Source organism: Electrona antarctica (genome assembly GCF_951216825.1).
Source record: "Electrona antarctica genome assembly, chromosome: 15".
Lineage (NCBI taxonomy): Eukaryota > Metazoa > Chordata > Actinopteri > Myctophiformes > Myctophidae > Electrona > Electrona antarctica.
Window position 1 is genome coordinate 16156901 of NC_136796.1, and position 15814 is coordinate 16172714.

General features: G+C 43.9%; 1 protein-coding gene across 1 annotated transcript; it reads right to left on the bottom strand.

Annotated features, from left to right (window-relative positions):
* Positions 1 to 10490: 10490 nt before the first annotated feature.
* On the bottom strand, positions 10491 to 14979 carry txnipa (thioredoxin interacting protein a). The gene is made up of 6 exons (XM_079523211.1): positions 14492 to 14979; positions 13689 to 13764; positions 13428 to 13575; positions 12633 to 12992; positions 12033 to 12341; positions 10491 to 11676 (listed from the first exon to the last, which is right to left on the bottom strand). Exons 1-6 carry the CDS (start codon positions 14742 to 14744, stop codon positions 11629 to 11631), a joined length of 1194 nt encoding a protein of 397 aa, XP_079379337.1. The 5' UTR covers positions 14745 to 14979; the 3' UTR covers positions 10491 to 11628.
* Positions 14980 to 15814: the final 835 nt, after the last annotated feature.

A 15814-nucleotide genomic window follows, 5' to 3' on the forward strand; every position in this document is an offset into this window, starting at 1 on the left:
AATGTGCAGTGAAAATGAAACGGCCACCATGCCTGTAGAAGCACACTAACACGCCATTATGTACACTGACCTACTACACTCATGTACCTCAGATGACCCTGTGTCCTACCTTATAGGGCATGTCATGTTTTAAATTGGTTGTCAACCCATGACACAAACTAGTGAAAAACTCTGGCAGGCCCCTTTTCCACCGGGGTTGAAAATATATATTCTGGCAGACCTTGATGGCGTTGTAATGACTAATTTCACACTTGGTTGCATGCTGAAAATAGCTGATCTACAAGCTGCGACGTGCAATGTGAGCTTGTAGATACGGTATGCTTTTTTCAGAGTGCAACACCTGACATAAAATGAGTTAACAAGGAGTTGGATCTCCTCGTTAACATTTTAGTCTAGTTTTTATTTGTTGACGGAATTGTCAATATATTTAGTCAAAGTTTTAGCTTCGCTTTTTAGTTTTCGTCAATGAAAAAAGGTAGTTGAGTCAACAAACATTTTCCGACATAGTTTCAGTCGACGAAATCAACACTGCATCAACCAAGAATGTGTTGGCGCGTGCCACTAGTTAATGTCGCCCCAGTGATGTCACCTTCCTATCTAAGAAAGCACAACATACAGCGGACGCCATGCGGTTTGTTGTCTCATTCCAGACTGAAGAATAAAAACCCACATCAGGCCCTGAGGCCTGTTCAGACAGACACAGGAACGTCATGACACAACACAAGCGCATGGCCGCCTGCTGTTCACAGTGTGTCAGCCAATAGCGGGCTGCCTGAACGGCAGCTTTCGACCAATCAGAGGCTAGAAGCAGAGCGTGCTGAATGACTGCGGTGATAACACACTGACTGACTCCCCCAGGCTCTCGTTGAGGATGTGAAACTGTTTCCAGGCCGTTCCCACTCTCATAATATGATGTGTGCAGTAACGCTGCAATCGTTTGATTAGCATGCTGGATTCAAGGTGTGGCTGATTTATATTTCTCAACCTTTTTTCCATTTCAAGGACCCCAGTTTGTTTCTACACTGTAAAATCATCAGTGTTTAGACCTGATGCCGATTCTAAAAACGCCTCCTAAAACCTAACCTAAGGTTTTCTGAAAACCTTCAAATTCGTATAAAAAAATAAAGAATGTTGCTATATGAGACACAGAGATGTATGTGACACAGAGGGCGCAGCCGGCATTAAAGGTATAACAACGTATGGTATAGGTTACACCAGGTTAATTAAGTCTTTCATAGGGCCCTATCTTGCGCCACCCCTTACTCCTTCTCCCTAAACTTATTTGCCTTTTTTTTTTTACTATTTTGAAAAACATTTTATAGTTCAACTAACCGATCTACATCGACTAGCCATCCCAGCACACACCAGCCTACATCCATTCATGTTTATGCATTCACTCATCAAACACTCCATAAACGTTCAGATTAATACGGCTTTGCCAGGTTATCTCTCAATAATATTGACTAGGGTCCATTTGGTTCCATTTGTACACACTCAGAGTTACAGACTTGTAGGGTCCATTTGGTTCCATTTGTACACACTCAGAGTTACAGACTTGTAGGGTCCATTTGATTCCATTTGTACACTCTCAGAGTTACAGACCCTTAGAGATCCATTTGGGACCTTGGTGGGACCGACAACACGATACCCTCTTCAACTGTTGCCATGACAATAAAGTAGTATACTTGCTATCTTCTAATCTAGCGTACAGGTGTGTGTGTGTGTGTGTGTGTGTGTGTGTGTGTGTGTGTGTGTGTGTGTGTGTGTGTGTGTGTGTGTGTGTGTGTGTGTGTGTGTGTGTGTGTACACTATGTGGGTGTGTATGCAAGCCAGTTTTGTACATGACAGGCAGCAAGGCCTTATTCGCTTTCCATACTTTGGTCGTTCCAGTTGTTCATGTCGTAGCGGGCATTTCGAGAATATTTAAGGGTGTGTAGCGGCTGTAGCCTCAGTACCGGCCAGGCTTTTATTTCTGTTTGCATTCGGTTCAAAAAAATGAAAGCCTGGGGGAATGAGACACATTTCCTGGTCTAGGAGTAGGAGTGAACTACAGTGCAGAGGTGCATCGCTCCAAATTTGGTGACGTCAGTGTTGTCCGAGGTTTTCTACCAGGGAGGGGAGGGATCGATGAACCAATGATCCAGCGCATTGCTCCCAACAGCACCCGCCACACTATACCCGAAATCATGGTGGCTGGGCCAGGCTAAAGGGCGTGTAATGGCGCTCGGTTTCAGCCATCTCATTTATCAAAGCTCAGACTAAATGTACGCTATAGGATTGACTTGATCGCTTCATAAATCCTACATGAACCTGTAGGTTTACACTCTATAAAATACGACAAATTAGACCGTTCCTCACCCAGGATAACAGTCACTCCCTTACTGGCCTACCTGCACATGTGCACTTAAGCCTCTCCAAAATGCCGCAGCTCGCTTGGTCTTCAACCAGCCAAATTCTCACATGTCTCCCCCCTTCTCCGCTCCCTCCATTGGCTCCCGGTCGCTGCCCGCATCGAATACAAAACTCTGATTCTGGCACTCAAAGCAACAAAGGTATGGCTCCCCCATATCTTGCAAGTCTGACCGAACCCTACAAACCCTCCCGCTCACTCAGATCAGCCAAAGCAGGGAAGCTGGAAGTACCTTCACTAAAAACACTGGGACAACGCTCCACACGTCCCAAACTCTTCTCCCTTCTGGCTCCAAAACTATGGAATGCACTTCCCATTACAATCAGAACTGCAGCCTCACTCCCAATCTTCCGCCGTAGTCTGAAAACCCACCTCTTCAGACTCCATCATGGCCTGTAGCACTTGCCCTATAGCCCTGACAACCTTACAGGCGTATGCAAAGGCCCAACTTATGTAACTTGTAGCAGTTTATGTAGACATAGCACTATAAAGTATACATGCATAGTTTCATTATATAGATATTCCACTGTTACGTTCTTAGCTTACGTATGATTCATGATAACTACTATTTTATGTATGTGATGTATTGCCATGCTTTTTGTTCTTGCTTAATGCAAATCGTTCTGGATTAAGAGCATCTGCTAAATGCCTAAATTGTAATTGTAAATTGTACATGACGGTCGGTTTCAGCCATCTCATTTTATCCCTGGATTGCTTCATAAATCCCACGTGAACGTGAGTGTAAGCTCATTCCTGGGCTCGATTTTAACATTATATCATAATATAACGTATAAACCAGCTTATATTTGACCAGTAGTATCTATCTACAGGCCTACACTTGACTCGATGTACTGGGTTTGAGTACTTTGTACTTTGAGTACTCTGCACTGCATTTGTCACAGCCTCACAGGCCTTGCGGGACATACAGTTGGAGGCCATCGATATTGTCCTTTTCTTTTTGCTGAGGTTTGCGTGATCTGCGCAAAACCCCTTTTGGTGTTTTAAACATTATGTTATAATTTAGCTATTGAAAAATAGCATATCTACAAGCTCATAGCGCGCCACCGAGTGGCGCGCTACGAGCTTGTAGGTCTGCTATTTTTGAAAAATCGTGAAAATATTTATTTCAGAAAACTGGAGGATTTAGAAGGATTTTTTTAAAATTTTGAGGTCAGGCCTAAATGGGTCAAATGATAAGGGACAATATCGGTGGCACCCAACTGTAAACTCAGGCCAGGTGATATTTCTTCAGACCCAGTAAGGTGACCGCTAGGGACTGCAGTTCCTGTCACCTTTACTCTAAAAGAACTTTACAAGATGGAAATGAGGACATGACATCAGCATGCTGCCCCCCTGGGCATTTATCTATTCATGTTGATGACTCTCAGTTATTATAAAGTCCTTCACTCGCCCTACGAGGAGTGCCATCTCCTGGCACAAACACTGTTCGTGCCAGGACATGGCACAGAGAGAGAGAGAGAGAGTTACAACTGACGTTAATGTAAGCTAAAGATATTCATGTATAGTATTCAATATTCAATTACTTATTTCTACATATTATATTTTTCAATTTTACATCTGATTTGGAATTTGTTTCATTGTCCTCAATGATACCAACAGGAAAAAATAACTATTTGGACGTAACGCCAATCATTACTGTATAGTTCCCTTCCCAACATTACAGGATATTTCCAAACATTGCTGTATAGTTCTAAACCACAACTATATACTTGAGTTTCAAAAACCAGTTCCAAATAGGCTAGCTACTACTATTCCCGCTATGGCCTCTCATGGCCATCAGTGATACACACAGACACATGAGTGAGATATATTTACTGTCACACACGCAAACAACAGAGTTTAAGAGAGGTGCGCGGTGCATTGTGGGGCTTGGTGCACAGCCAATATTCTATTAATCTACCCATTTATAACCCTGGGAGTGTACAAACAAGTGGAAACAACAACATGTGAGTGGAAGGATGAGTAGAACACCCTCCTGGAAAATGACGTCCATCACTTGTGATTTATATTGTTATTGTTTTATAGCAAAGGTAGCAATACCACAATATCACGGTGTGAGCTTGTAGATCTGCTATTTCCAAATAGTATAAAAGGGCTTAATTGGATCACGTATTTTTGTAATAACTAGAGCGGTGCCGGTTGGGCACTGGCCTGCTTGGAACGATGCAAGTTATTATGCATTGTGTCCCTTTTATGCCCATATATGGAGTTATTTGTCAGGCATGCCCAAATATGGAGTGTATGCAGATGTCAGAACCTATTTGTGATGGCAGAACAGGCCAGCTCCATATATGGAGCCTGGGCAGAGGCCTTTCGTGGCAGTTCTGGACAACCGTGGGTCCGACCGACTCGACACCAGGCATTGCACTCCCTGTGGGGGTGTGGAATGCGTGTGTCGAATTTGAAGTCGGTGGGGCGAACGGTTCTCGAGTTACGTGGATTACAGACGTACACACGTACACACGTATACAGAGACTTGGCGCATTTATAGATAGATTTTAATTTGCAAAATAACATTCAATACATGTAGTGGAAGGAAATAGCGTGTCACCTTTCGCCCAATTCGGCGCTCGCTCCGAAATGAGTGTGATTAGAAAATAGACGTGACCTAGTAAGTACTGTAACACTCCCACGATTTCCACGAATATGACGTCCTCCGAGTCTCCCATGACCAGAAAGCTATTGGGTGCTACAGTGAGGGTGGGTGCAGGCCATTGACGGACAGTAAGTACAGGGGTCACATACTGCCATGCATGGGAGAGAATGCCACTCTCTCCAGGGAACAGCTGCTGTGATTATGTAAACATCTGCTCACTGCATGTGCTCACACTCTCACAGTGATGGAAAAAGTAGGCTACTCACATGTTTTACATAAGTAAAAGTATCAATACTGCAATATATAGGAATACTACGTTACTAAAAATACATATCAATCACATTCCCATTGATTCTATGTCATGTAAAGCATGTCAAAGAAAAAGTAAAAGATCTATACTGTATAGGCATACAGTATATTGTGTAAATAATAATTATCTTACATAAAGCCACCTCTCAGAAGAGCCAGACCAAACAAATGGAGATCTTCAATGCCAATGCCAAGTCTGACACAAAACTCAATGTCTCCTGACCTGTTGCTTTCACCTCCACGCACGCACGCACGCACGCACGCACGCACGCACGCACGCACGCACGCACGCACGCACGCACGCACGCACGCATACATAACACTATTAGTTGCTGTACTTGAGTTACAGTTTTAAGGATCTGTACTTTACTTGAGAATGTATTTTCTTGGTGAGGAGCTGAGTCCCACACTTAGACACTAACTCAGGGGTGAGCCCAGGATCAAACTGATCCGGCTGCACTACCAGGCACTCTACCACTGAGCCAAAAGAAAAAGACAAAAAAAGTACAAGTAAAAGTAGGCATATACTTAGTTACCACTGGTTATATTTAGCCAGTCAGAGTATGTGAACACATGGTGGGATGGAACACTGTGGTTTATTATTTCCTGGTAAGACACTTCTAGGAAGAACTATCACTGCTTGCTGGAAAAACAAAAGTAAAAGTAGCATACCAATACCACAATAATTAAATACTACACAAGGAAAAGACCTGCATTCAAAATGATACTGGAGTAAAATTATTAAGGTATTGGCATCAAAATATACTTAAAGGGGCATTCCACTCATTTTCAACATTTTACTATATCATTAATGTACCTTAGAGCTGTTGTGTGGAAATAATAAAAAGGTTCCCCCATTCCGTGTTTCCTAGAACTAGAGGTCTGAAAAAAATCATTAACATGGTGAAACACATCTTGATGACATCATCAAGATGTGTTTCACCATTTTTTTCATAATTACAGTTCTAGGAAACACAGAATGGGGGGGACTTTTTTATTATTTCCACACAACAGCTCTAAGGTACATTAATGACATAGTAAAATGTTGAAAATGGGTGGTTTTCCCCTTTAAATACAATAAACAGTGATACATTTAACACATTGACTGCCACCATTGAACTCCGGCGCTGTCACTTCCCTGCATGCTGTTTGCAGGGGGTCTTTTATTTTGAAAACCCCCAAATTCACCACAAATGAACCGGCAGCAGTTCATTTGACCATGCAAATAATCGGTAATCGAACTTCGGCTAGAGGAACGTACACAAGCCCCCATGAAAGGCTGGCCAGCATTGAAGCTCTGAACCCTACTGGTCAGAGCTGGGACTGCAGGTGGGCCTGTGCATTTAACACGAGGAAATCCCGTGCAGCTGGGGTTTAACATTGAGCACTTCCGCATTTTGGACACCACATTTTCTAAACAACACTGAGCAACTTCCATCGAAATGAATAGCAGGGGGCAGGGCAGTCCGCCTATATCCTTTATAACTCTATGAGCGTACATCCCTAGTAATAAGTAACTAGCAAAAATATTACTTCCTTGCATACAAAACTGGCTTGCAGACACACCCAAGTCTGATCATGTTTGCTGCTGTGTGACCCAACCTTTACGCTAGAAGATAGCAAGTATACTACTTATTGTCATGGCAACAGTTGACATCGTGTTGTCGGTTCTCAACATTGGGTCCGGGGACCCACTAGGGTCCCAAATGGATCTCTAGGGTCATAACTCTGAGTGTGTACAAATGGAACCAAATGGACCCTACAAGTCTGTAACTCTGAGTGTGTACAAATGGAATCAAATGGACCCTTACAGTTCTGTAACTCTGAGTGTACACATGGAACCAAATGGACCCTTGTGGGTCTGTAACTCTGAGTGTACAAATGGAACCAATTATGGACCCTTACAGGTCTGTAAGAGTGTACAAATGGAAACAAATGGACCTGTAAGAGTTAAATTAGCACTGAGGACTTTACAATGTAGATTGGGGTCCCAGAGGTATAAAACAATGTATCAAATACAGTCTTTGGATTTAGTTGTAGTGTGTATGTGTGTGTGTGTGTGTGTGTGTGTGTGTGTGTGTGTGTGTGTGTGTGTGTGTGTGTGTGTGTGTGTGTGTGTGTGTGTGTGCGTGCGTGCGTGCGTGCGTGCGTGCGTGCGTGCGTGCGTGCGTGCGTGCGTGCGTGCGTGCGTGCGTGTGTGTGTTTGGTATCACACTGTTAATCCTAGGAGCACTATTTAACCCCAAGTTCAATTATTTTCAAAAGAATGTGTTTTAAAAGCAGAAGTAACGTCTACAAATAGCCAGCGGCATATCCTTTAGGCTGCTCACTGAAGATGTTTCATAACAGTGTTATGTAAGGTCTCTTCCTCTTATTTGACACACTGTCAGCACTCTGAAGTGACTTCAAGTTACCCTACTACTAGTAGAAACACAGGAGATTGAGTGATTGACTGAAACACTTTCCATGTTTTCCAACATAAGTGAGTGCAAGTCAAAATATCACTCAACTTACGACATTATGATTATGTATTGTCACTACAAACAGCAGCTATGTTGCTGGTACTCTCTCTCTCTCTCACGCACGCACGCACGCACGCACGCACGCATTTTCTGAGGATGTTTGGCCCGGAATAAGGACTTCATGTGGCCAGGCACAATACAATGTGTAGCTGAATGGGTAGAGACTAGAGAGGCCACCTGGGAAACAGTAGGTCCCCGGTTCGATTCCCACCCCGGGCTGTTGAGGTGTCCTCACGCAGGCAGGCAGGCAGGCACGCAGGCACACACACACGTTGGAGGAAACAATGCAAGGCACCAACCTGGACCTGCTCCTCAGTGTCTTGCTCAAGGACAATCCCACCACAGCTCTAGGACTAGACCTGTCTGATTGGCTCCCAGGCAGGCATAGTTTTACTGAGATTAGAGTTAGGTTTAGGCATATAGTTTTACTGAGGTTAGAGTTAGGTTTAGGCATAGTTTTACTGAGGTTAGAGTTAGGTTTAGGCATAGTTTTACTGAGGTTAGAGTTAGGTTTAAGCATAGTTTTACTGAGGTTAGAGTTAGGTTTAGGCATATAGTTTTGCTGAGGTTAGAGTTAGGTTTAAGCATTGTTTTACTGAGGTTAGAGTTAGGTTTAAGCATAGTTTTACTGAGGTTAGAGTTAGGTTTACGTTTAGGCATATAGTTTTACTGAGGTTAGAGTTAGGTTTAAGCATAGTTTTACTGAGGTTAGAGTTAGGTTTACGTTTAGGCATACTTTGCAAAAACAAGTCAATCACAGCGACTACTGGCCAATCACAGCAGGGCTTTCCTAGAACTGCATTGGAATTTGGGACCTCTATGATTGGGACCCATAATAAGTAACGCGCCACTGACCCCCTAACTATGCCCATTTGGTCACATAGGGCAGGCCTGGAATTGGAAAGGACACTTGGCTTTTGCTGTCCATTTGTCCAAGGCCAAATGCCAGAATTATGACAATGAATGATTTGAAGGCCATGGAAATAATTAATTAAATTAAATTAAATAGAAAGAAAATGCTTTGGATAAGAGCGCTATATAAACGCACAGTTTATTTATTTGTTGATCTACTATTTTGCTCAGGTTTAAGAATGCAGAATCTCAGACACTGGGTTTAAAAGAAAAGTATTGGCAGGAAAGAGGCAGAGGACAAAAATGATTTAATCAGCTGGGGAATTAAATGCAGGTGGGTCATCAAGGTCACTGAGGCCTCACCACTTTTTTATGTGAGCCTCACACTAAAACACACGCACGCATGCACGCACGCACACACGCACACAACATGAACAGAAGAATCGGAGGCATATGTAGGCCTAGCCCTGGCCCAGTGCGTCAGCGAGTCTCTTGAGAGACTCGCTATAAGCACTGGACCAGGGCTAATGTAGGCCTAACACCCCCCCCCCCCCCCCCCCCCCCATCCCCACCCGATCCTATATTGCTATATAATGAAGTGTAAAAAGCAGAAGAAAGACGTGCACGGGTGAAACCTTGGAGGCCCTCGGGGGACAGTAGCGTTTAAACTAAAGGATGGAATGTTAAAGATAAACAAGCACTTCCTTATCTGTCAGCTCACAGGAGGTACTGTGACGTCACCGCTAACCTCTCGGCCGGCTGCTGTGTGTGGCGAGCACATCAAGCTACTTGCAGAGCAGGTCTGCATGTCTACTGCAATGCAAACAGAAGATATACATTAGAAATTACTAAAGTAGTCCCCTGACATTTATCCGTCCTAACTATTAGGTGCAATAAGCGCTTTTGGGGAGCAGTGCTCGGTGGAGCAATTAGGGGGTTAACGCTGTACTATGTACTTTTGTATTTCCGTCGGTATTTCTACATATTTTATGATTATGATCAATCTAACATAATGCGATTGTTTAAGGAAACAGAGGGATGCCCTATACGTCCACCTGGGCAAAACACTAGGAAAACAGAGTCAGGTGCGTGTTTTTCCCTTCCTGGCTGTGCCCTGGGTTCAGTGGGTTGGCTCCCCCAGTGTCAGTTCGCTCATGGCCAGCAGGTGCCTGACGCAGTGCCCTGCCGAATCATGCTCTCTCTCTGACCTTGTCTGCAGTGATGGTAAAGGTACTCACGTTTTAATGAAGTAAAAGTATCAATACTGCTACGTAGATTTGATTTACGTAAAGTAAAAGTCCTGTATTTAAATTTTATTTACTGTAGTACAGTACCTGTATTGGCACCAAAAGTAAAAGTGTGCAGAATGTCCCATTTCAAATGTATATACTATATACAGTATAAAATCTTTGAGAATAGCAGATCTACAAGCTCACCATGTGTTGAATCGCAATGCAAAATGGCTTATTAACCGTGAAATTGTGGTATATTTGGCCATTATTGACTTTTAACTTTTAACTTTGGGCAAAATGCAATCATACCCTACTTTACTATACATGGCCATGCTGTGAATAGATAATACCAGTTGGACATGCCATGCCTTTGTGTTCCTTTCGTGGAGAACACTAAACGACAACCACAATATAAATATCTAGCATTAAGTTACCGGTACATTTCTTGAATTTATCATACACCAAGGCAAGTATTCATGGCATTGATTACATGCACAGCAATTCTGAGATCAATGATGATTCTGATTTTCAAATAAAAGAATAGTCAATGATTTGTTCAAATCTTTATTTTATAGAAAACTCACCCATAGGGTTTCATACAAAAATATATATACAATTTTTAAAGGATGCATAGCATAATGTCTACATTCTCAACAGTGAGTCAATTTAGTGGAAGAACAAAGATGTGGAGTTAGCGCCGCGGCGAGCGCAGCTCCAATGAAATGCTTGTGTTGAAAGGATTGCTTTGCTGAAAAGCTTCACGTAAGGTGCCTGTCTGTCAGGTTTGGCACTTTGTAGTGTCAAAGATCTTGTGGCTTTTTACTCCATTGCTTTGTAATAAACCTTTAACAGTTTGAGGTCTTAACTAGTCCCCTGGAAGAATATCCTCATCCAGCATCAGAAACATTGTTCATAACGACATCAAAAACAAAACAGAAACTTGCTCGTAGGCAGTTTTACAGCAACAAAAATGCATCCATTAGAAAGTGCAATGCCATATAGGAATCAAACACATAACTTGGGACAAAAAAAAAAAAAAAAACACTGGAACTCAATAATATACGGATGCTGCATGGTGAGACCCTTAATATCTAAGGAGGACATAATTTTAACATGCAGTAATTCTCAAACGCAAGCAATAATCCCTTGACAAAAATGTTCACAACATTCTGACATAATATTGCCACGTATATATCCTTTTGAAATAAACACAAAAGTAACAAGAGAGGATGGGCTGGCGATAATCCCTATAGGAAAAATACAGGGCTAGTTTTGGAATGCCAAAAAATTGCAAAGAACAGTCAGCCCTTGGGGAAAAAGTCATGGAGTGTTCGCATTCGTTTTTTGCAATCGACAAGCGCAGCCTCGCAAGTCCTCAAGTCCTTGACTTAAAAACAACTGAGGTTCCGGAAAGTAGAATCATATTGAAACGCATACAGCGGTGCACCTGCAGAAGAGCTCAGAGCGGTCGGTGTTTCACACCGGCCAAGATGGTTTAGATTGATGAGCGATAGCTTGAAGAGCACAGGCAGAGAAGACCTTGACCTCTTGTCTTTTTGACCAGTCCATGGTGTGTGTGTGTGACTGAGCGTCACATCACAACGTCCATTCAATGCGTCGTCTCTCATTAGTTCGCCAATCTTCTCTCGAGTGGTGAAGTGAGGAGTAGTTCCCCAACAAGCCCGTTCAGCAGACTTGGAGCATGCGTGCGTTCCCGATGTACTCCTCGTCAACCTGTAAACATGACAAAAGACAGCAAAAATGCAAGTTAGATTTGTCTGTCGGGCGGCCCTAAATCGATAGATAGGTGGCTATTTCCAGCATAGAGTATAAAATGATAAAATATTGCCTATATTAGCAAGTAATAGTAGCCCAAGTAAAAATCATTAAGAATGTCATGTACCCATGAGTATGGGTTTTATGCCGTTCACACTATGGGTTTTATGGGTAAGTCTCCCATTGGCTTATAGGCAGCCTAGAGACGAGGCAATCATGAAAAAGTGTCCACTACGGTTGCTACTAGAGGTAGTAGCAAATGTAGTCCAGGCGCTTTTCAAGCACCTGGCAAAACACACAGTCAGGACCCTTACCTCGGTGTAGGCGGGCGGGGGTGGGAACTGGAAGACAGGGGCGTTCATGAAGATGGGGCTGTCGCCATCATCAAAGTCGTCCAGCAGCGGCGTGAGGGGCTGGTCCAGGCGGCAGTCACGCGTCACGTCGCAGTAGCTGGGCGGGTTGGAGGGACAGCGCAGTGACACCCAGCTCTGCGAGGCGGTGCTGCTGACCACCGAGCCGTCCTGGCTGCTCACGCTGTTGCTGCGGCTGCCCAGGCCGGCCGTGCCGATGACCAGGGGCAACTCCAGGATCAGCTTCTCGCTGCCCGGGATGTGGATGTAGATCTGGGGGAGGGAGGGAAGCCGAATCAGTTTTCTGAAATAACGTATGTTGCTATATCAAGTGGTGTTCAAACTTTTCCATGTCAAGGACCCCCAAAATGCCGATCGGCTATTATTAGCTTATTGGTTCAGCCACATTTCACAAATAGGCTTTAGTTTAAGTGGTAAAACATTCATAATGTATTTCTTGTAATTTTGGGTCCCAAGGGGTTCTTTCCTAGAAATGCACTTGATTACTGTCCACCATTGGTTGTATCCAGGCTAAAAACTCTCCAGACGTATAGTGGAACTCACCATGAGGGCGTACTCCACGCGGATGATGTTGCAGCCCAGCATGGAGGGCTTGATCTTGGGCACCCGGATGGTCTTGCCCTGCCAGGCGTCGCCCATCCCCGAGATGATGTGGTTCCCGCGCACCGACGACAGCTTCTGGCGGAACACCTTGGTGCGCCCGTTGGCCTGGTACATGTGCTTGGAGATGATGGCCGCCTTGGGCACCACGATGCGTGAGCAGGTGTTCTCGAACTTGGCGTTGATGCAGATGTCCTCGCCCTCGCAGAAGCCCTGCCGATCGATCTTGGCATTCAGTGACACCTGGCCGTCGGGGATGAACATACACGTGACCTTCTTCTCCTTCATGCCGCCTGCGGGAGACTGAACCGAAAAACACAACTCTGTCAGATAGCTGGTTTAGCATGGACGTCACATGGCATTGCTAACCTCACGTTCGCATGTGCTAGGTCCATTGTTTACCTGGTATCCTATAGTGGTTCCATTCCATTTAAGTGTCATTTAAGGTCCATTTAAGTTCCATTTTTAGGTAAAATACATGGGGGTCCGAGGCCTAATGCCTTTCAAAACGAGGGTCCTTGAAATTCTGTAGTGCATATGTCCCTGGCCTGAACCACAATGTACAGAACATTATTTAGATAGCATGCCATTTAGATGCTTGGTTCATTGTTTAACTTCCTTGTTTACGGAGGCACTACACTCAATGTCTATAGTGTGTGTTCTGCACCGTATGCGTTTACCTTGCTTATCTCTGGATAACAGAGTCTGTTAAATTGTGATTTGTTTAGTGCGACTCACCAGTAGGTCGGGCGTGTTGACGTCCAGGGGCTCCTCCACCTCAAAGTGTTTCTTGCACTCCTGGGCGGGCTGACCGGGCCGCTCCATCAGGGCCTTGACGTAGTACTGGACATAGCCGAATTTCCCCTTGTAGGAGGACACCAGCTGCCTGCAGCCGCACATAAAACAAACTCTGTTTACAAAAGGTTGAACTAGCAGTGACTATATTAGGTGGGGGGCAGTGGTTTGGATGTCATTGCTATAATAGTGTCAGGGACTTACCCTTGCTGTGGCAGCTCGAAGCCGAACATGTATTCATACTTGTTGCCTGGCCTCAGGAGCACCGAACCGTCGGAATCTGTGACAAAAAACAATAAAAATATGACACTTCATTACAATGGTGTTACTGTGTACAAACCAATTTGGGCTGCATTTTACGTGAAATATTATGATTATTATTATTATAATAGCGTTGCATTGCTATCGTATGTAAGGGATTGCCAAGTAAGGTGAAATGTCAGGTTAATGCACCAACATTAGATGTTTGATAAACTTCCCAGTGAGTGACACAGTTGAACTTTGGCCAAAATATGCTTTCGATGCTAGATTTGCCCCCCTGGCACCCCCCTGGCACCAACACCATGCCAATGTTTACTTAACTTGATACTAGTGTAAACTGAAGCTGCTAAGTTATTTATATGCATAATAAAACAACCTCCTGATATATCACTTGTTAATTTATCCATTCGCAAACTCTGGCAAGGGTACACATGGAACCAAATAGGCCCAATAAGCCAGAGGGTCCATTTGGTTCCACTTGTTTCACTAGTTAAATTATGAACCAGATGCAATATGCATAGGTAAACAATGTTATGTACGTTGATTGGTTCTCCCAGGAGTCCCCATCTTAATTTGTTAATATAGCATCACAATTAATCATTTAACCACATTAACCATTATGTTGTACTTTTGCTATTAAAAAGACATACAATTCTTGAAGCGAACATTTTTAACTCAAACATTTGCTTCTGGAGAATCTATCACAAAGAGTATTTAATTTCCTAACAACAGTTAGATCATCTCACCTGCAGGCTGATCGTCCAGTTGGAGGGTCTCCTCGTATCTCAGGTACTGCATCTCCTCCCTGCAGCGCTGCTTGCCCTTGGCGTACTGCACCTTGGCGACCCCCAGACCCAGCACCTTCAGGGCGGACACCCTGGTCACCTCGGCCACCTCCACGCGCACCCTGCCGGCCACCTTGTCCCCGGAGCAGTAGAACGTCTTGCTGGGGTCGGAGAACACGATTTCGAACGTCTTCACCCTCTTCATCGCTACCATGATGACTGCTCAGTGTTATCCGACAAAAACAAAAAGTTTTCCCGAAAATAAAGAAAATATGCACTCCAAATCGTAGTGGGCACCAAAAAAAGATATAGCTTATTGGATGTAACAAAGCAAAGTTGGAAAAACAATAACCACTCCTATAATGAGATCAAAAGGTGATCAATAAGAAAGGCTGGTTATTATTTATGCTAGTATGTCCATGGTGCGTGCGTGCTGTAATGTGTATAAACAACAGCGGCGTTCAGGCTGGGTTTTTATACCAGGACGTGTTGTTGATCGCAGTCCGTGTGGGCACGGCCATGCTCGGCGCATGCACACGGCTCCCATTGGTCGAGGAGCGAATGTTTGGGTCGGTTGTGGCCAATCGGCGCGCAGAAGCGGCGCGTGGACACCGCGTGGCCACGGGCTGCAAAGCTCCGCGCGCAGCTGTCTGGTGTGGGGCGGGGGCGGTGTGTGTGTGTGTGTGTGTGTGTGTGTGTGTGTGTGTGTGTGTGTGTAAGATTTCTGAGTCAGACTAAATACCTCGAGTGTGAGTGGTGCTGGTGGACAAAATGCTATATACTCAAGTAAATACGTATTCAAAAGAACAAATTATGAAATGAGTTTGCACTGCTGCATAGAAATGCACAAGAAATGTGAAAATATAGCCTGATTGACAAAGTCAGTCACTGCTATTTTCACTACTTTTGAATGGGTCCCCAGAGATTGCTTTATAGAAATACACCAATATTTCTGTTCTGAAATGGGTTTGCACGACACTTTCGTCACGCACATTCAGTCAGCCTATATCATACAATGTTTATTGCATGAATTTAAAGCGAGTGAATCATCATACTGTAACCTTGAGCACAGGATGCGCTCTTGCAGAGTGTACTGACACAGGACTGTGTCAATAGTTTCTTAGAGGACGGTTGTTTATAAAAACATAATAAGCACCACAAAGACAAATGACACTCCTTGAAGTCAAAGCAGGGCTGAGTCAAATGTTTTTGTTTTGTTTTTCGGTTCCAAGACGTTCCTAATGATTAGAATACTACTTCATACAAACAATTTTACTGCATTAA